Source organism: Lepus europaeus, chromosome 11, assembly GCF_033115175.1.
Source record: "Lepus europaeus isolate LE1 chromosome 11, mLepTim1.pri, whole genome shotgun sequence".
In the NCBI taxonomy this organism is placed as follows: Eukaryota; Metazoa; Chordata; class Mammalia; order Lagomorpha; family Leporidae; genus Lepus; species Lepus europaeus.
Window position 1 is genome coordinate 105054379 of NC_084837.1, and position 22052 is coordinate 105076430.

Sequence of the window (22052 nt, forward strand, 5' to 3'; positions counted from 1 at the left end):
GTACAGCGAGAAAGGGAGGAGGGAAGCTAAGGCACACACAGGACAGGGTGCAGTCGGTGCCTAGGACAAGCCACCCAAGCAACAACACTTACGAGGACTTGGGCTTGGAGAGGTTTAACCTGTTATGGAGTTTCCTGGCCGAGTGCAGCTCCAGCTGCTCCTGCAGGTTATTCTGAGGAACAGCAGCCATGATTCTAAAAAGTGAGGGAGGAAAGTTATCAGTGGAGGTAGGTGATCACGCCAACGCCAGGACTCACTGCGGGAGGAGACTCGAGTCAGACAGGCCCTGTCCCGACTGCGCCCGCGGTAATGAGGTGCTCTTTCTGGTCAGTGGGTGGCCTTGGTGACATCTGCACTGCAGAATCATCAACTCGCTGAAGGCTCGCGTAGGTAACAAGATGCCCTTCTCTCTTCCACCACACACACAGTGAAACAACCAAAACATCAGGAAAGGACTATTGGGGAGGGCTTGTAGGACCATGGGCCCTGGCCTGAGAGAAGAGCGGGCATGGGACGGGGAGTGACATGGGAGGAAACGTCAGTACAAGATGCGAACACAAAGAACAAGGAATAACCAAGTCCCCCGCAGGATTCTGGGAAGCAGGGAGCTGCCCTGCACTGGCCGGGGGCAGAGGCCAACCAGGGACGCCCCAGTGCTCACGATCACCCAGTCTCAGCCCAACGGGAGACTTCCACCCGGCTCACTTATGTCACTCGGGGAACAAGTGTTGGTGTCGCCGCGCTCCTGCCCAGCAGAGCTACCGGAGCATGAGGAAGCTGCCATCTGCAACAGCAGAAGTGTTCGCTGTATGTGCAGGCGATAACCCCTCTCCCAGGCACTGTCACCAAAGACCTACTCTTCTATCACCCACCTTAGGGGAAGGGGCTGCCAACGCTCGCTGGTATCCGTGGAAATCACAAGCTGCACATTAACTGTGTTTCATTCTTAAACTGGTCACCTAAGTTTACAGAGAAAGAATGTATCTGAGGTTATGCATGTGTTAATTACCCAGGTTCGATCACTATACACTGTACACATGTATCAAAATTATCATACTGTACCCCCCAAATACGACAATTATGTATCAATCAGAAAATAAAATAAGAGGAGGCATGTGGCCCAGTGATGAAGCTGTGCTTGGGGCGCCCACGTCCTATCAGAGTGCCTGGTTACAGTCCTAGCTACTCGGCATCCAATTTAGTTTCCTAACGCGTACTCTTGAAGGCAGCGGACGATGGCTTGAGTACTTGGGTCCTCCTCACCCATATGAGAGATCTGGATTGACTTTGGGGCTCCTGGCTTTGCCCTGGTCCAGCCCCAGCTATTTTGGGTGTTTGGGAAATGAACCAGTGGCTAGAAGGTCTCTCTGCCTGCCTGCCTTAATGGGTGAATAAATAAATATTAAAACTCCCTGGTGGCCGGTGCCGCGGCTCAATAGGCTAATCTTCTGCCTGTGGCGCCAGCACAGGAGCAACCGGGACAGAATCCGGCGCCCCGACCGGGACTAGAACCCAGGGTGCCAGCACTGCAGGTGAGGATTAGCCTATCAAGCCGCGGCACTGGCCCCAGCTCCCTTCTAATGCACCTGGGAAAGCATGGAAGATGGCCCAACTGCTTGGGCCTCTGCACCCACGTCGGAGACCCAGATGGAGTTCCTGGCTTTGGCCTGGCCTAGCACTGGCTGTTGCAGCCATTTGGAAAGTAAACCAGCAGATGGAAGATCTCTCTCCCTCTCCTTTTCTCTGTGTAAATCTGTCTTTCAGATAAACAAATACATCTTAAACACAAAACCACAGGATGGTAAAAACAAAGTTGCACAAAAGAACAGAATTCTTTTCCTTTCAAACATGTGAAACTCAAGTTACTGTTTTAGGATCCACTCAAATTAGGACCACCTTCCTTTTATTCTCTTGTTGTCCTAAAATGGCTATTTCAGGACCTCGAGAGACAGACTGCCAAGAAGTCCTCTCTAAGACATCCAATGCCATTCACATACTTCTGTCTCCAGGCCTTTCCTAACAGTGGGGGCCTGCGGGACGGCTGCCAGGCTCTGCCCGGCTCACTCGCTCCCCTTCTCTGGGGCAGAAGTGGGGAGCCTGACGCAGGAGCAGTCACAGCCTTAGCAAACTCAGCATCGCTTCACAGAGGGAAGCAGCTCTCTGTCCTCCGGTCAAATTCAACATCAAACACGGCTTCTACAGAGTCCCCGGACAGGAAGGCCGTAAATGTGTTTTCTCCACTTATTCTTTTTAAGTACAAGAGTACTTCAAAGTTTGTGGAAAGTGGAATTAAAAGATAAAGTTTATTTCATTGCAGAAAACTTTTGTAATCCATGCATAAAGTACAGTCTTTAGCAAACTGGGGCAGAGGGGGAAAAAATCCCAACCTTGTAAAACTACATTAGTTTTATTTTTTATTTGAGAAGCAAAGAGAAAGAGAGCTTGCAGCCACCGGTTCTCTTTCCAAATGCCTGCAACAGTCAGGGATGGAGCCAGGAGCCAGAATGCACTCTGGGTCTCCCAAGTGGGTGGCAGGAGTGCAGCTACCTGAGCCGTCACTGCCGCCTCCCAGGGCTTGCATTGGCAGGAAGCTGGGGCAGGAGCTGGTAGGGAGCTGGTAGGGAACCCAGGAACTCTAACATGGGACACAGACCATCTTAACCACTGGGCTGACCACCTGCTGCTATACTGTCTTTAAATAGTGGTAATTAAAATACCACAGCTCTTAGCTGGCAGTGGTTCTTAGCAGTTTGTGTCATAGCTTCTACGGACAATCTGACAAAAGTGACAGGCCCTCTGTCCATGAAAACAAACACAGTTTTACAATCAGTCTCAAGGGCCTCTGGGTCCCACCAGGAACCCATGGCCCTTGGTAAGTCTGCTTTATCTGAGAGGAGACAATGGAGTGTTCCGTGAGTGCAGATCTGAGGAAAACCCCGGAACAACATTCAGAACCCTTGGAAAATGGCAGAGAGAAACCAATAAAGAAGAATTCTGGAAAATGATAATATCAAGAAGTCATTATTTGGGGGGTGGGAGTAGGAAGGATAAGGCAAAAACTAGGATAAAATATGAAAAAAGTAAAATATAATGAAAAGATAGAACACAGGAGAGATACACATGGAAATATTAAGTATCATAGCATAATAGTTGATTTTAAAATCTAAATTAAACTTTTTTCCCACAAAAATACGAAATCATCAATACTGATACAAGAAGCAGCAAACCCACGGGTAGGCGGGCATTCGGTATAGCAGTTAAGCCACCTCTTGAGATGCCTGCATCCCATTTGGAGTGTCTAGGTTTGAATCCCTGCTACTCTACTTCCAATCCAGTTTCCTGCGAATAGCATGTACCTTGGGAGGCAGCAGATAATGGTTCACGTACCTGGGTCCCTGCCATTCACATGGGAGACCCAAATGGAGTTCCTAACTCCCAGCTTCAGCATGGTCCAGCTGTGATTGTTGTGGACATTCAGGGAGTGAATTCAGTAGACGGAAAAACCTCTCGTTTTTTAAAGATTTATTTATTTGAAAGGCAGAGTTATGATGGGAGGATTTTCCATCTACCGGTTCACTCCCCAGATGGCTTCAATGGCTGGAGCCAAGAGCCAGGAGCTTCTTCTGGTCTCCCACCAGGTCTTCTACATGGCCAGGCTCCCAAGCACTAGGGCCATCTTCTGATGCTTTCCCAGGCGCATTAGCAGGGAACTGGATTGGAAGTGGAGCAGCCGGGACTCAAACTGGCGCCCATATGGGACGCTGGTGCTGCAGGCGGCAGCTTTACGCATGATGCCACAGCACCAGCCACTCTGTCTTTAGCTCTCTTTACCTTCCAAATCAATACAAATGTTTTTCTAAAAATAACAAAAATAAGTTATTTTTAAAAGGAGGAATTTTAAAATCTTTTTTTAAATAAAGATTTTTATTTATTTTATTTGAGAGAGTTACAGACAGTAAGAGGGAGAGACAGAGAGAAAGGTCTTCCTTCCTTTGGTTCACGCCCCAGATGGCCAGAGCGGCTGGAGCTTTGCCAATATGAAGCCAGGAGCCAGGAAACTCCTCGATGTCTCCCACGCGGTTGTAGGGTCCCAAGGACTTGGGCCATTTTCTACTGCTTTCCCAGGCCATAGCAGAGAGCTGGACTGGAAGTGGAACAACCGGGACTAGAACCAGTGCCCATATGGGATGCCAGCACTGCAGGCAGAGGATTAACCTACTGTGCCACAGAACTGGCCCCAAAATCCTTTTTTTTTTTAAAGATTTATTTATTTATTTGAAAGTCAGAGTTACTCAGAGAGAGGAGAGGCAGAGAGAGAGAGAGAGAGGGAGGAGAGAGAAAGAGGTCCTCCATCCTCTGGTTCACTCCCCAGTTGGCTGCAATGGCAGGAGCTGTGCCGATCTGAAGCCAGGAGCCAGGAACTTCTTCCGGGTCTCCCACATGGGTGCAGGGGCCCAAGGACTTGGGCCATCTTCCACTGCTATCCCAGGCCACAGCAGAGAGCTGGATCGGAAGTGGAGCAGCTGGGTCTCGAACTGGCGCCCATATGGGATGCCAGCGCTGCAGGCCAGGGCATTAACCCACTGCGCCACAGCGCTGGCTCCCACAAATCCTTTTTTAAAGCACCAAATTTATTATACAAAACAAGCATCCTGATCTTAATCCACTTTTTACGTGGACCCAGCTGACCCTGATTAACAAGGTCAACTCCACCCAGTGCTCTGCCTTCTCAAGAACACTACTCTATTATAATCTTTCTTTGCTGCGTAATTGGCCCCTTCTCAACCAGCTTCCCTTTATCTTTTAAACAGCCTCTTCCTTTGGGAGAAAAGTAACCAAAAGAGGACAATCACAATTATACGAGCACCACAGACCCAAACAACATTACTGTCCATTCTGTCTCCTTCCTGGCCAAGTCAAACTTCGTGAAAAACTTACCTCCGCTCCCCACTTCCACATGCAATCAGACTCTCCACACAAGTCCAGCTTCTACCCTGATCACAACACCAACCCCCTGACCAGGATCACTAATGAGCTCCATGGTAATGACCTCAACATTCCTTCCTTCCTCCCACCCTCCCTCAAGAATATTTACTTATTTATTTATGTACTTGAAAGACAGGATGACAGAGGGAAGAGAGAAAAAGAGAGCCGTCTTCCATCTGCTGGTGCACTCCCCAAACGGCCATGACAGCCGGGGCTGGAGCAGGCAGAAGCTAAGAGCCAGGAGCTTCTTCTGGGTCTCCCTTGTGGGTACAGGGGCCCGAGGACTTGGGCTATCCTCTGCTGCCTTCCCAGGCCGTAGCAGAGGGTTGGATCAGAAGTTGACTAGCTGGGACTCAAACTGGCATTCTGGTGTGGGATGCTGGAGTCACAGGCAGCGGCTTCACCCACCACACCATGACAACAGCCCCTCAACAGCCTTTTTCTACTTTTCCTGACCACCTAGCGTGTGATGCAGTGGTCGGCACTCGAACTCAAGCCTTCCCGCAGACCCTCTCGGCACGGTCTACTCCTGCGCCTCATTCGCCTCCTCCTCCATGGCGATCAGGTCATGACTGCCCTCAGGAAAACTCTACACAGAGGCAGCAGCCTACCAGTGGCAAAGCGCACGGGCTCAGAGCCAAACGCCACGCCACCCCGGCTCTGCCACCCATCAGCGAGGTTCCTTGGACCTCTCCTTGACCTTCTCTGTACCTCAGCCCCCTCATCTGAAGAATGCCCACTTCCCACGGTTGTTACAGGCAAACTGAGTGCTTGTGGAGCACTGAGAATGGTGTCTGGCAGATAGAGAGCGATACAAAGCATTTGGTAAAGAAAGGTTCTGCTATAATACACTCTTAAAATAATACTAATAAATGGCCTCCGAAGGCAGTATTTATCAAAGTGTAATTCTACATTCACTTTGGTAATTACTTCATGGACTATTTCTCCCACCAGACTGTAAGTGCTATGGCAATATGGGCTACTGGCTTTGCAATCCACAGCTAAGTGTGTAGCACTCCATCAATGTTTATTGGAAGAGAAAATAAAAAACAATGTTAAAGAAGAGAGAAAGGATGTCTCATGGGGCCGGTGCTGTGGCGCAGTGGGTTAAAGCCATGGCCTGAGGCGCCAGCATCCCATGTGGGCGCCAGTTCTAGTCCTGGCTGCTGCTCTTCCAATCCAGCTCTCTGCTATGGCCTGGGATAGCAGTAGAAGATGGCCCAAGTCCTTGGGCCCCTGCACCCACGTGGGAGACCCAGAGGAGGCTCCTGGCTTCGGATCGGCGCAGCTTCGGCCATTGCGGCCATCTGGAGAGTGAACTAGCAGATGGAAGACCCCTCTCTCTGCCTCTACCTCTTTTTGTAACTCTTTCAAATAAATAAATCTTAAAAAAAAAAAAAATGTCTCAGAAGGTTTATAACTGTGATGAACAATGGCTTCTCCCAGAAACATAAAGGTGGTACAACATGAAGTGAAACCAATAATGGAAACACGAACACAATAGGTGAATAAAAACCCATGTGATGAGATCAGTAGGTTTTCACATATACTTCTACTGAGACATAACAGCCACGAAGGAATGTGCACTAAGCTTCAGCGTGTGGCTCAGTAGGTTGACTGGTGAACATAACTGTTAACAAAACTCAAATCGAGATATATAGCACTCCCAGCACCCCAGTGCACTTCCTGTGCTCCTTCTGTTAGATTAGTTTTGCTGTACCTGAACTTCTTGCTCCTTCCTGCCTTTCAAGATGTATTTATTCAGAGATAGAGAGAGAGAGAGAGATCCTCTATCTGCTGGCTCACCCCTCCGAAGACCACCAGGAGCCAGGAGCTTCATCGGGATCTCCCACATGAGTGGCAGAGGTAAAAATACTCGGTCATCCTCCACTGCCTTTCCCAGGCCACCAGCAGGGAGCTGGACCGGAAGTGGAGCAGCACGGACATGAACCAGCGCTCACATGGGATGCCAGCTCTACCTGCCGTGCCACAACAGTGGCCCCCTCTTTTTGCTCATTTCTATGGAATCACACAGCAGCACATGTTATTGATGCATTTTTAAAAAGATATCTGATAAAACTCAAACCATTTCTGACAAACAGATTAAAACACAGAATTAGAAGTACTTCCAATCAAGAGCCAATGTAATGTATTTTACACTAGGGGTGAATCCATGAAAGCCAGGGGCCAATCAAGACTGTTCTCATTTTCACCCTCACACTGGACCTTCTTGCCAATGCAAACTATTCAAAATAGAAGGCAGAGATAAGATTATCACTTCATGTAGACAACTTGATTACATACTAGGATGATCCAAAAAAATCAGTCACAACAATGCATAATTAAAACTTCAGAAAAGTGGTTAAATAAAACATAAATTCTCCAATCAAACGCACTCTCATGTAGTAGTAATAACTAGACAATACAATTTTTAAAATGTACTCCACTAAAGATAGCTATGACAAATATCGAGCAACTAGCAATTAACCTAACAAAGGACATACATAACTGATATGAAGAAAATGACCAAATATTACTGGGAGAAACAGACGAACACTTCATGTTCTTAGATGAGAAGGTCTATACATCATAAAGGCAACAACTCCTCACAAATGTATGGGTTAACAAAATTCCAATTAAAACACCAAAACAATCTCTCACACATTCAACAAAAACACCTCTAAAACCCATCTGACAAAAGCACAGGGGAAAAGGACACTGAATACCTCGGGGAGGAATATTTCACAATCACATTAAATGCAAGGAATTTAAATGTGGTCATCTCCATCTTTACAGACCGCCAGCCTAGTGATCAACTGGAGTCCCTAGGTCTGACCCCATCTCTGGCTCCTGACTCCAGTTTCCCACCAACGAAGACCCAGGGGTAACTGAGTCCCTGCCACCCATGTGGGAGACCTGGACTGAGCTCCCAGCTCCCGTCCTGTCCACTGCAGCTGTAGAGTGAACTAGCAGATGGAAGCTGTCTGCCTCTGTGTCTCAAATACGTAATAATTTTTTTTTAAAGATTTATTTGGAATTCAGAGTTACACAGAGAGATAAGGAGAGGCGCACGCGGGGCAAGGGGGTGTCTTCCATCCCCTGGTTCACTCCCCAGATAGCCGCAATAGCCGGTGCTGTGCCAATCTGAAGCCAGGAGCCAGGAGCCTCCTCCATGTCGCCCACGTGGGTGCAGAAGCTCTAGGACTTGGGCCACCCTCTACTGCTTTCCCAGGCCAAGCAGAGAGCTGGATCAGAAGTGGAGCAGCTGGGACTCAAACTGGCGCCCACATGGGATGCCGGCACTGCAGGCAGCGGCTTTACCTGCTACGCCACAGCACCGGCCCAAGTAATAAAATTTTCAAGAAAGAAAAAAAGGGGACGGTGCAGGGGCATAGTGGGTTAAGCTGCCATCTGCAACACCAGCATTCCATATGGACACTAGTTCAAGTCCCAGCTGCTCCACTTCTGGTCTAACTCCCTGCTAATGGTCTGGGAAAGCAGCAAAAGACAACCCAAGTACCTGTGCAGCTGCCACCCAAGTGGGACACCCAGAAGAAGCTCCTGGCTCCTGGCTTCAGTTTGGGCCAGCCCTAGCATTATGGCCATTTGGGCAATGAACCAGCAGATGGAAGGTATCCCCCCACCCCTTTCTGTCTAACTGCCTTTCAAATCAATCAATAAATTTTTTAAAAGAAGAAGTCTCAAAAATATGTTTAACGTCTAGTAAGAAAACCCTAATAACAAGGAAAGGAGTCAAAATTCAACAAACGTTACTAGTAAGTAAGCAACATCCTCCAGGTCGGTAATTGGCAAACTACAATGTCTGTTCACATACTGCCTAGCGTTGCTCTTGCAGCTGGATACTCGAAGAGAGAGGTTTTTAGCAGGAAGCAGTTTAATCATGCCAGGGCTGGCTCAGTGGATGCACATCCAAAAGTGAGCCCCGCATACAGCAGCACACTGCCTTAGATACCTCTGCTAGTGTCCCGTTTCAGCTTCAGCTCCTTTAGTGGTTACATACATTCTGACTGGATGCTCTAGTGCTACAGTGTTGCTATAGGGTTCCCCATGAGTACATAGTTACTGTTTAGGCCTCCTTACTTTCTTGTTCCTGGAAGATCCCTACCACATTACCCGCTCTGATGCTCGGATCTTCTGAAGGAGGAGCACCATCCTGGTTTAAGGGTTTCTGCTTCCATAACATTATCACATGTGCCGCCATGGCCTCCATGAGGCTGAAGACAGACATTACAACCAGGGGCAGCAGGCAAGGTAGAATCAGGTAGGCCCCTAACATTAAAACCACAACACTTCGGAGGGTCTTGGATCCCCCCAAAGCGGAGAACCACCCCCAGGCAAATCTCTGGGGTTCCGGCCTTTGCCCGTCTGGACAGGGACGTGGGTGATGGTTCTCTCTGGTCTGTGATTTCCTCCATGACCTGCCCTCATCATCTATCTGTAGGCAGCAGTTGCTCATGCTAAATCTTCCACAAACTCCTCCATCAGAGGCAGGCCAAGCAGTCTAAGGCTAAATGGTGTTGACAGAGTACTGTGCCTCTGAGTGTGCTGTCTGGCATCTATATTGAGAGTCCTTACAGCGTCATTAATCAGAGTCTCAGCAGCAGCTTGTAACCTGATGATACGGTTCACCCCGTAGATGGGGGCCCAGTACCCGTAGGACCCATCCTCTGCACAGGGGGCCATTGAGCACCTTTGTAGTCACCAGCTCTCTTTGGCCCCCTACATCTCTGTATATGGGAGACCCCCTAGTGCTCCTTTCTGGCCAGTGGGAGTAGGGAGGAGGAGGAGCGGACAGTTCCCGGCACACAGGATCCGGACCAGTATCGGGTTAATTCAGTATAGGTGGCCTTCCACATATCCAGCATAGTCCCCCGGGGTTTGGCCATTCAGTGTCTGCGGCGAGGCTGTCCCAGGCCTGAGGTTAGAGAAACTGGACAAGGGGTGGGGATTTGGTTCTGTGTGATTTCAGGATCCTCACCACTGAGTTTTTAAGCGTGGCTGCATTAAAGAAATTTTGGTTTCCAACTGAAACGTTAAACTCCCTGCCCCCTCCATTGGGCGAGACAGTTTTTTTTCCCAGTAACTGAGGTTTTGAGTAACTGGCAGTTGAGTGGAGGGGGAGCCTTGGCTTCATCACAGGGCTCGAGGGTCTAGTTCCCTAGCGTCCCCAAAGGCCACTGGTCTCCCGTATTGGGTCCCCCACAGACATAACAAGAGACATTTAGAGATCGAGCTACAGTCTCTGCAGGATCAGGACCAGATTTTTGGTTGTGATGGACATGGTGGGGAGTCTTTTCTCATCTCTTCACAGAAGGAATGAGAGACTCCATGAGATGAGGCCTGGTGTGGGAACTTAACTTTCTCGAAGTCTAACAAGACTCCAGGGTCTTGGCCTCATCCATAGATATATCCCAACCTATCCGTTATTTCCCCATCCAGGGTCATTTAGGTTGAGGACAGTGAAATTAACAGGATTGCAGGCCCCTAAGGGACAGTCTGATGCAGCAATACCCTTTTGCAAGAGTGCTGTTTACTTTGTGCCTTGCCAAGGGGCCCATGAAACACAACTCCAGGAAGGACAATCAGGGGCACAACTTGAGGTTTTCCGACACGTGTACTTGTCGTTGAGTCTGTACTCTCACTCCCAAGACAGGCTCCACATGGACTGCAGTAGCTGGTCTCCACCAGCACCCTCTTACTTCCCGCATACAGGTAGGGTGACCTGTTGTGTTCCATGGCCCCCACATTTATCAAATTACATTGACACTGGCCATTCTGGATTGGTGATCTGGGTTCGGTCAATGATTTGATGTTTACTGTTGCAGCTTCTGACCTCTAGCCATTCCTCACTTGAGCACTGTGGGTCGAAACAAGCGTACAGACCCTCTTGTTGGCAGACGGAATAGGTGGTCATCTTATGTCTGCAAGTTCTTGAGACTGTTCCCTTGCAGGAGAATCGAGTATGGTAAAATAGGGTTGTGGTAACACCCAGGCCCGATCTGGCTATGCGAATACACAGGTCACAGGATGAGGAACTGAGGTCTATAAAAGGGAGTCAGATTAGATGCAACCAAAAGCAACAAAACACCCTGCCCAAAAGAGGTAAAAGACTAACAAGGGCCAGTGCTGTGGTGTAGCAGGCTAAGCCTCTGACTGCAGTGCCAGCATCCTACATGGGTGCCAGCTTGAGTCCCAACAGCTCTACTTCTGATCCAGCTCTCTGCTATGGCCTAGGAACGCAGTGGAAGATGGTCCAAGTACTTGGGCCCCTGCACCCACACAAGAGACTTGGAAGAAGCTCCTGGCTTCAGCCTGGCCCAGCTCCGGCTGTTGTGGTCATTTAGGGAGTGAACCAGTGGATGGAAGACCTCTCTCTCTGTCTCTCCCTGTCTGTCTGTAACTCTGCCTCTCAAATAGATAAATAAATCTTAAAAGAACAAGAAGAAGACCACTAACAGAAACTCCCTACCACAGCTCCAGCGGGCTGGAGCAGTCTCCATCATCCTACTGCGAGAACAAGGCCTAAAGTCACAGCAGCATAAAGCAGGAAGGGGCGACAGTGCGTTACAGTGAGAACACTGATACAGAAAGTTAGAATGGTCCATTTATCCCGCCAGGTGGTGGATCCCTCAAGCTTCCGCTGTGCATAGATTAGTCAACTTCCAGAGTGACCAAAGCAGGGCTGTCGTCCTTGGGGATCTCTCGGGATATGGCTCGCTGGTTTTGGATGGTCAACTTGCATGGCAGAGCTGGACTGGGGAAGTATTCCAGGCCGTAAGAGGCCATTTTCACCCTCTTCTGGTGGATCCAGGATGCCACCTCGGCAACCTTAACTATAGCAGGGCTGGACAAAACATCAGTGAACGAACCTCTCTAAGGGGGTCCTAGGGGATGACCATTCTACTCCTTCACTCATACCACATCTCCTGGCTTAAAGGGATGGGTGTCTGCTAAGCCACTGGGTAGTTGTTTCCTAACCCAATGATTGATTGAGATAGGGTCGAGGATTTGCATCTGCTGTCTCGGGGTGAGGCTGCCTATTTCTTTTAGATCTCCCTGTATTCCCTTGATGATGGGGAAGGGCTCCTGTAAAGGATTTCAAAGGGAGAGAGCCCTGTTTGCTGGGCAGAGCTAGACCTACTCCTTAACAGAGCTGCTGGTAATAGCTGGTTCCAGTGTAGGTGGGTCTCCTGGCAGAATTTACTCAATTGTGTTTCAGAGTTCTGTTCTCCATTCCATTTTTCAAGGGCCCTGGGGCCAATAAGCCGTGTGTAACTGCCAGGTGATTCCTGGTCCTTCTGCCACCATCTGCACCACCTCCGTTATGAATGAGGGCCAGCCGTTGGATACAGGAGCGACTGGGATCCCGAAGTGAGATAATTTTCTTTAGCAGAAACCGGGGCATTCTGTGGGCCTTTTCAGTGCGGGTTGAGAAAGCTTTTACCCAACCTGAGAAAGTGCACACAAAAACCAATAGATAATTGCAGCCCTAAACATGAGGGAGCTCAGTAAAAACTAAGTTTTCAAATGGAGTTCCTCCCATGCTTTGTATCTGGGGGAGCACCTTAGGCCCCTGGTGGGGGTTGCTCTGGGCACACCTCACATTGTCACACACTGCCCGGGCTATGCTGAAACGGTCTAGGGGGGCGGGGTAAAAGTGCCAGCCCAGCGTGGATTCCAGCGCTGTCTGGCTGCTGTGAGTTCCTTGGTGGAACCGCTTAACAAAAGTTGGGGCGAGGGACTCAGGGACCACCACCCCACTATCCACCGGGGATGTAACTTCCACTTTCAGTTTTGAACCAGGTTAACTCATGCTGGGAGTAGTTTGGGTCCCATTCTGCTAGGGAGCTGGGGAACAAGGCAGCAGTCAGATGATCGTCCCTACCTGTCCCTTGGTAGCCTCGGTCTTTGATTTCCCCGAGGGGAGGTGGCGTCCCGCTTTGGATGGCCCCAACAGTACATAACAGCCACTCTTTTGGATGCCCAGACAGCTCAAAGCTTTCTTTTCCACATCTAGTGTCTTTTCCCCCCGAATGGATTAGTCCTTTTCCCATATGAAAGGGCCCGTGGAGAGTGCTTGAAGGCGTACTTGGAGTCTGTGTGGATGTCGACACAGGTTCCAGCCGCCGGCTGGAGAGCTCGGGTCAGCGTGACGGCGTCCAACTTCTGTGCAGAGATTCCTGTGGGCAGGCGTCTTGCCCCAGTGGTAGAATGCAGGATACTCCAGAGCATCCTGCGAGGCGTTTGCCTCCTCTGAGAAACTACCACCATCAGTGAAATACTCTGCGCCTGGGCTCTGGGGCTGATCCGAAGGTCCAGGCAGCTGGCACACACCTCACCTGTGCCTTCTGTGCAGTCGTGCTCTGGCACACCGGCCACATGCAGTAGTTGCAGGGTTTAAAGTTTTCACTACCGGGGCGGGCTGTTGTGGCATAGTGGGTAAAGCTGTCACTTGCAATGCTGGCATCCCATATGGTCACCGGTTTGCGTCCCAGCTGCTCTACTTCTGATCCAGCTCCCTGCTAATGGCCTAGGAAAAGCAGAAGGATGGCCTAAACATTTGGGTCCGTGCCACCCATGTGGGAGACCCAGATGCGGCTAATGGCTCCTGGCTTTGGCTGGCCCAGCCCTGGCTGTTGCAGGCATTTGGAGAGTGAACCAGCAGATGGAAGAGCTCTCTGTCTCCCCATCTCTCTCTCTTGGCCTCTCAAACAAAACAAATATTTTTTAAAAAAAAGTTTTCACTACCTCCAGGCGAATGAGCGGGTTTTCACACAGTGTCCCCTGATATCTGACCATTCGGGCATCAGTTAGCCAGCATTGCCCTTTATATTCCATCAGGGTCAAGACCAAGTGTGGCACTTGGACTGTTAAATCCTGCCTCATGGCAAGTCTGCCAGCCTCTGATACGAGGAGGGCTGTGGTGACAGAAGCTCGGAGCAGGGTGGCCAGCTTTGAGAGAGTCAACTTGTTTAGAAATATGCCTCTGGATGATGCCAAGACTCCAGCCTGGGGGTCAGCACCCCGGCCACTGTACACCGTTCATGCACGTATAGGAAAAAAGGCTTAGTTACGTCCGGGATATAGTGAGGGCTTACTTGATCTGTTTAAAGGCCTTTTCTGGTGTCTGTTCCCACAACAGAGGCTCCCTTTCTCACCCGTGTGGCTTCATAAAGGGGTTTGGCTAGAACAGAAACTGGAAATCCAGATTCTGCAAAGTCGACAGCCCCCAGGAATTCTCACACTTGTTGGGTCGAGGGGCTTGGAATTGAGCAGACTGCCTGCTTTCCCTCTGGACTGAGCTGATGCTGGCTTTGGGACAGGTGAAAACCAAGGTGTTTTACCTTCTGCTGGCGGATTTGAGCCTTTTTCCTTGAGACACAGGAGGGTAAGGCGCAGCCGTGTTCCCTCCATACAATCCTCCCGTGCGCATCCTGCAGTAGCATGCAGCCACACTGGTCCACTGAGGTTTTTAATCAAGGCCAGCGCAGTGCTGGAAATGGCTGGAGAGTTTTTGAGTCTTCGAGGCAGTCTAGTCCAGGTCAAAGGGCCTTGATCTCTGTTCTCGGGATTTTCCCACCGGAAGATGAAGATTGGCTGACTCAGGGGCCAGGCGGGCACAGAAGAGGTCCTTGAGGTCCACACGTGTAAAGAAGGCAGCTTCGGCGGAGATGAGACCTGGCAGAGTGCAGGGGTTAGGGATGACAGGGTGTACGCTAACGGTGGCCTGGTTTACTGCCCGTAGGTCCTGAGCTGCAATAGTTGTCAGTTCCCAGCTTCTGAGCTGGTAGGCGGGGCGTGCTCCAAGGCGACTGGCAGGGCTGGAGGATTTCATACTTCAGAGTTCTCTCCAGATGCTTTTGAATCCCACTTTGTGCCTTTGTGAGGGATGAAATAATCTTGGGTGGGTGGGTCCAGCCCCTGGTTTTAGTTCTACTACTACTGGGGGGTATGTCTCTGGCCAAAGAGAACTGCCCTCAGCCCATACTCCAGGCCCTCAAAAGGGAAGCTCAAGTCCCTGCTGTGGCTCCTCTCAGAGGCTACGGAGGCACCATCCTTCTCCCTGGGGACCTGTGAGAGTCGTCTCTGCTTCTGATTTTCCCAGAGTCAGGGCTCCTTGGCCAGGGGGGTTGAAAGTTATCTGGTGCTGCAGTTTTCCTAACAGATCCTGACTCATTAAGGCCACAGGACAGTCAGGGAGGTACAGGAATTCGTGAATGACTTCACAGCTGCCCAAATTGCATGGGCATGGCAGGAAGAAGGGGCAATGTGCCTGGGGACCTGTGGCTCCCAGGGCAGTAGCTAGTTTCTGTGCAAGGGGGCTCACAGGCTGGGTTGGCACTGAGCGGTCTACTCGAGTGTCCAACATGAAGTCAGTGGGCCGGCCCCCTACAGTCATTCCGACCATGAGTTGCTGGGGTCTGTCCTAGCCTGCTTCCTAGTTTTCCCTGGTGGCTACACCTACAAAGTCTTCCCAGGGCCTCGAACGGTCACTGTGAGGGTTGGTCCCTGGATCACATGTCCTCTCTCTTGGGCCCGGGGAGTTGAGTAATAGTTTCCCAACTGCTGAGGACACTCATTTTCCAAGTGACCTTTCTGGTGACAGTGGGCATTCTGGTTTCATCCTGGTCTGGCCTCCGGGCACCCGTGTCCCTCTGGTGCACCTCTCTCCCGGGCCTTGTCCTGGACCCGACAGGGCACCCCTTGGGGGTGTCCTGACTGTCCTGCTAGGGCTGTGGCAAGCAGATTTGCCTTTTGCTTTAAGCTTTGGTCAGATCTTCATTGAAAGCACTGTGGCGACCCCCAATAGCTGGCTGGCATTCCCGGCAGCAAAGCCCTCCAACTTCTGCAGCTCGCGTCTGAGGTCTCCCTGTGACAGGCCGGCGAAAGCCGCGTTGGTCACCCGCTGATCTGCTGCTGCTGCAGGGCCACAGGGCGCTCTTCAGGTCCTCGGAATGCCTTGGAAGTCACTCGCATTCACAGCCTTTCCCTCGTTCCTTCATGCTTAGAAGGGCCCCTTGGAAAGCTCGAGCATTTGGAACCCTCAGCGTCGTCAGGGCCCCCTGGGATCTTCCTCAGGACGGAGTGAGCCTGGGCACTTAGACAACCTGCCAGCGTGTTCTCTAACCGCCTCGGGCAGCCTGGGTAACCAGCAGTGTTCCTCAGGTCAGGAGTCGGCAGGAGTGCGGCAGTCAGCTCGTTGGCTCAGGGGGCTCTGGGCCTGGATGGTAGACTGTGTCAGACCCACCATGGCGTGGGTTTCTCAGTGAATGAAGGGCTATGGTTCTTCCAGTTCAGGAGATCGGTGGGGGAAAAAGGCTGATATATATATGAAGGTACGTCGTCCCTTGATCGTCGCTGTCATAGTAGATGGGCCCTTGGGCCTCTCAGTGGCATCTGCAGGGCCTCTCGGCATTTACTGGGAAGGGGATTACTGGCCGGTTCCTCTTGGCTCCTCCCAGCTGGAGTACATGGGGTAGGGACTGGCGGCCCGGGGATGTGGGCGGCCCCTGGGAGGCTCCAGCTGCACAGACAATCTCTCCCAAAGGTGTGGGAAATGCAGGTGGCAGCGGAAGGAATACCAGCATGCAAGGCGGAGGAACCTCCTCTGACTCCTCAGATAAAATGGCTTCTTAGGTTCTGGCTGGCATTTTGAAGGGGCTGTCATTCGGGTCATCATGATTTTACAGTCTTCTTCTAAGTAAGTTCTCAGCCAGGGTGGCTGAGAGAGGATTATGCCTTGCCAGCAGTCAAACTACAGGAATTGGCCTGGCAGCCTGGTTTCGCAATGATGACCCGATATACACTGCTGACCACTTGTTTACTTAAGGACCCCCTGGACGATCACCCTGCCCCCAAAGAGGACCAATCTATTTCACCAAATGTATGAAGTTTCCCTGGGGTGAGCTTAAAACCAGTCTGCTGTATGTCCCTTTTTGAAGTTTTTTTTTTTTTTTTTTTTTAAAGATTTATTTATTTGCAAGTCAGAGTTACACAGAGAGAGGAGAGGCAGAGAGAGAGAGAGAGGTCTTCCATCCACAGGCTCACTCCCCAGATGAACGCAACGGCCGGAGCTGCACCGATCTGAAGCCAGGAGCCAGAAGCTTCTTCTGGGTCTCCCAGGTGGGTACAGAGGCCCAAGGACTTGGGCCATCTTCTACTGCTTTCCCAGGCCATAGCAGAGAGCTGGACAGGAAGTGGAGCAGCTGGATCTCGAACTGGTGCCCATATGGGATACGGGTGCTTTAGGCCAGGGCGTTAACCCACTGAGCCACCGCGCCGGCCCCCCTTTTTGAAGTTTTTCATCATGTACTCTGGGGGGAGGGCGTACATTTGCCCTGTTTGCCACCCATTCCCACCACCTAAAAACATCAATCACACATGGAAGAGGAATGGAGAGGGGGTGAGCGCTGGCTCTGTCCGTCACCAGCTGTTCTCATGGAGTCAAGAATGAACCTGCGAACCCAGTTTGGTAAGGAGACTCTGTAGTGGCTTCCATCCTGAGGACATCTGTGGAATCCTGAGAATCTGAACATCAGTTTGTGCAGCTTCAGGGACACCCACAGGCGGGAAGTCCAAGTCAGGGCCTGCCCAAAGCGAGAAGCCTCCACGGGGCTGTTTCCTTCGGAGCAACCAAAATCAAAGCTCAGTTCCGTTCCAGGAATTCAGCAGGAAAGGAAAGTCACCCATCGCTGCAGGGTTGGGCAGAGACACAGACCACCGCTCGACATTTCTCAGACCAGTTCTCACCAGCCCTGTGATTAAAATAAAAGGCCTCCAGGCCATACACCCAGATTAAAGTGAGCCCAACTCTAAGGCACTTGACAAAGGCAAAACCCTCTCTGGAGGGATCCACCTTTATCCCAGGTCTTGCACAGTTCTCACAGGTGACTATCCAAGGGCGAGATACGGCAGCCACAGCCGTGCACACAGGCACCTGGAATGAGCACTAGCAACGCAGAGGTAGACAGGTGCTATCTCTACATGTTACACTGAGATAAATACAAGACACGCTTGAAAGTATCAGCAGGAAAAAGAAAACTATATTTTTAAAAAATCCCCTTGTTAAAAGAACTTTCAGAATGAAAACTACAATAACCAAAATTAAGCAATTCTATGGGTGGATTTACTGGCAGCTTACACATAACTTAAACTAGTAAACTGGAGAAAAGTGTCCCGGATCCAGCTCCACAGATTTCTCACCCGGTCCAAGCCCTCTGAGCAAAGGTCACAGGGAGCAGCAAATGGGCTCGCGGGCCAGAGGTGAGTGCACCCCCGGAGATGTGGAGTGAGGTTGGCCAGAGATGGCCCAGGGGGAGCACAGGCAAAGCACTCCCCTCTCTCTCCCTGTTGCCAAAGTCTTTCTTCTCAGGGTATTGAACCTCAAGGCCTTCCTTCTCTCTGGGAACCACGGAGACCCACCCCAACTCCAGGGCAATGAGAAATGTCCTGAGCGTGGAGTTCCTCTCCTGTAGAACCATGCAGATGCACTGCAGCCCTCATTACAGCACCCTGTAGGGACTGGAGAACCGACTGCTGCCCTGTGCTTTGTGTCTTATCAGTGTGTGTGCCCCACACGTGCAAGTGTGTACAAACTGTGGCGGGGACTGGGTGTGCTGTGGCACAGCGGATTAAACTGCCTCTTGCGACAATGGCTTCCAGCTGCTCCATTCCCAACCTAGCTTCCTGCACCCGAGAAGGCAGCGGAAGATGACCCAAGTACTTGGGTTCCTGCCTCCCACAGGGGAGACAAGGATGGAGTTCCTGGTCTCCTGGCTCCTACTTGGCTTTTGCAGCCATTTGGGGAATGAACCAACAGATAGAAGATCTCTTCCTCTCTGTCTCTATTTCTCTATTACTGTACCTTTCAAACAAATAAATCTTTTTTTGTTTTTTAAAGGGATGATATCTCTCTCTCTGAGTTTGAAATAAAATGAAAATGGGAAAAAACTAAAATAAAAACTCCAACCACAGTAACACAAAAGTGAGGAGGGAGGTAGAGTCTTTGTATGCTTAGTCCCCAGGAGAGGCACAAAGGTACTGATTAGCTTCAGATGCTGAAAAGGTAAATGTGCACGTTGTACTTTCTTGGGTAACTACTGAAAAATAAAAACAGTATGTAACTTAGAATCCAGTTAGAAGAGGGAAATGAAACGATATTTAAAGGAAAAAAAAAAAAACAACAAAAAGCAAAAGACAAAAACCCTTGCCTACAAGGAAGCTAAACAAAAGAGAGACAGAGGGAAAGAATACAAGGCACAAAAATAAAGTAGTGGATTGAAAGTCAAGTATTTATTAGTCACAATAAATGTAAATCAACCAATTGCCTTGGTTATAAAGATTAGCAACCTAAGTGGGGGAAAATGCTATGTGGCTTTAAACTTGCTGTTCACTAGAGACACATCTAAAACATTAAGGGTGCAGAAAGCTTGGTAGGAAGAGGCCGGGGTGGGAGGTAGGAATAAAATAAGCAATAGTCTGTGAGACAGAAAGCCTGGCCTTCCTAGAGATGGAGAGGATCACTGCAAAATGACAGCTTCCAGTCCACCAATCAGGTCTCTAGATTCCTGTGGTCCACTAAAATAGCTGCAAAACACACGATGCAAAACTGACAGAATTATAAGGAGAGAAAATACTTTAATTGTAGATTTAAAAATACCTCTCTCAGTAACTGATAGAGCAAGCAACTAAAAAAGCCAGTAACACAGCAGATCTGAGTAACCCAAACTCCAGGTACACAGAACTCCACTCCCAACAATTGCAGGACGCCCACCAATCTTTCAAGAACAGTCATTTACAAAATCCAGCCACGTACTGGGCTACAAAGCTAGTCTCACCAGAACCCTAAGGACTGAAATCGCAGCAACACCTTCTCCAACCAAATGTGACGATGCCAGAAATCAATTAAAAAACTGAACAAAAAAACAAAAACCCTTTAGCATCCATTGATGATTCGCGCCTGAAGAATTATAGGGGCTGGAGCTGTGGTATAGTAGGTTATGCCTCCACCTGTGGCGCCGGCATCCCTTGTGCGTGGTGGTTCTTGTCCCAGCTGCTCCACTTCCCATCCAGCTCTCTGCTAATGGCCTGGGAAAGCAGTGGAAGATGGACCAAGTGCTTAGGCCCCTGCACCCACGTGGCAGACCAGAAGAAGCTCCAGGCTTCTGGCTTCAGATTGGCCCAGCTCTAGCCATTGCAGACATTTAGGGAATGAGCCAGCAGATGGAAGACCTCTCTCTCTCTCTCTCTCCCCCTCTGTCTGAAACGCTAATAAATAAATCTTTAAAAAAAAAAAAAATGATGAGGGGCTGGCAATGTGGCATAGCATGTAAAACCACTGCCTGCTGTGCCAGCATCCCATATGGGCACCAGTTCGAGTCCTGGCTGCTCCACTTCCAAACCAGCTCTCTGCCATGGCCTGGGAAAGCAGTAGAGGATGGCCCAACTGTTTGGGCCCTGCACCCACGTGAGAGACCCGAAGAAGTTCCTGGTTCCTGGCTCCAGATTGGCCCAGCTCCAGCCATTGCAGCCATTTGGGGAGTGAACCAGCAGATGGAAGACCTCTCTCTCTCTCTCTCTCTGCCTCTTTGTAACTCTGCCTTTCAAATAAATAAATTAAAAAAAAATTTTTTTTTTTTTTGACAGGCAGAGTGGACAGTGAGAGAGAGACAGAGAGGAAGGTCTTCCTTTGCCGTTGGTTCACCCTCCATTGGCCACTGTGGCCAGCGTACCACGCTGATCCAAAGCCAGGAGCCAAGTGCTTCTCCTGGTCTCCCATGGGATGCAGGGCCCAAGCACTTGGGCCATCCTCCACTGCACTCCCAGGCCACAGCAGAGAGCTGGCCTGGAAGAGGGGCAACCGGGACAGAATCCGGCGCCCCGACCGGGACTAGAACCCGGAATGCTGGTGCCGCAGGCGGAGGATTAGCCTATTGAGCTGCGGCGCCAGCCAAAAATCTCTTTTAAAAAATGATTTGTAGATCATTCTTTCTACATTAGTAGTTGGCAATCTACTGTAAAGAACTTTTGCCTTCTCCCATTATTTTTTAAAAAAATCAGTGAGGATACTTAATTTATTCAGGGTTGTAATTCATTATGGTCATTATTTATTTTGATGCTCAAAACTGTTTCATATTTAGCCAGTGGGAGTGGCACCTTTGCCCTTTTTCAGTGTGGTTAAAGGCACACAACGTACAGTTTACCGTAATTACCATTTTCAGTGTTCATTCAGGACTGTTCAGTATGTTCACAGTCTCTGGAAAGCTTTCACTTCGCAGCACTGAAACTCTGCACCCATTAAACAGTAACTTCTTAGTTCCCTCTCCTCCCATCCCCTGGCAACCACCATTTAAAAAAAAAAAAAATTTATTTATCTGAAAGGCAGAGTGGCAGAGAGAGATCTTCCATCCGCTGGTTCACACTCCAAATCCCCTTAACTAAGCCAGGGTTCTTCCAGGCCAAAGCCAGGAGCCTGAAACTCCATCCAGGTCTCCTCTGTGGGTGGCAGGGGCCCAAGGAGTTGGACATCTCACGCTGCCTTCAAAGGCACATTAGCAAGAAGGTGGATTAGAAGCAGAGTAGCCAGGACATGAACTACAGGATGCCAGTGTCACAAGGTGGTGTGGCTTACCATCTATGCCACAGCACTGGCCCCATTTGCTCATTTTTAAGTCTGGTTGTTGTTGTTACTATTATTATTATTATTATTTGTTTCTTGAGCTGAAATAGTTCTTTTCTTTTTGAGGGAGAGACAGATCTTTCGTCCACTGATTCATTCCCCAAGTGGCTGCAATGCCAGGGTTGGGCCAGGCCTGGGGCTCTCATCCAGGTTTCCCGTGTGGTGGCAGGGGCACTAGCACTTGGGCCATCTTCCTTTGCCTTCCCAGGGGCATTAGCAGGGAGCTGGATCGGAAGTGGAGCAGCTTATATGGGGCTGGTGTTGCGGGCGGTGGCTTCACCCCCTGTGCCACAACACTGGCCCCGGCAGTAGTTCTGTACCTATTCTGGGTGTTAGCCCCTTCTCGGGTACACGATCTGCTGGAAGA

At 50.0% G+C, this 22052-nt stretch overlaps 1 protein-coding gene across 4 annotated transcripts in view; it reads right to left on the reverse strand.

Moving 5' to 3' along the window:
• BLM (BLM RecQ like helicase) overlaps window positions 1–22052 on the reverse strand; it is a 102012-nt gene that overhangs the window by 65770 nt on the left and 14190 nt on the right. For 2 of the 4 annotated variants that reach the window (XM_062206282.1, XM_062206284.1), the window contains exons 2-3: window positions 873–959; window positions 93–194 (exon numbers count right to left, since the gene is read on the reverse strand). In XM_062206282.1, coding sequence (XP_062062266.1) covers window positions 93–190 — 98 coding nt within the window. In that variant the 5' untranslated portion in view covers window positions 191–194; window positions 873–959. Of the gene's footprint in view, window positions 1–92; window positions 195–872; window positions 960–12892; window positions 13256–13346; window positions 13538–22052 lie in introns of those variants that run through there. The other 2 variants (XM_062206281.1, XM_062206283.1) reach the window with 2 other exon arrangements.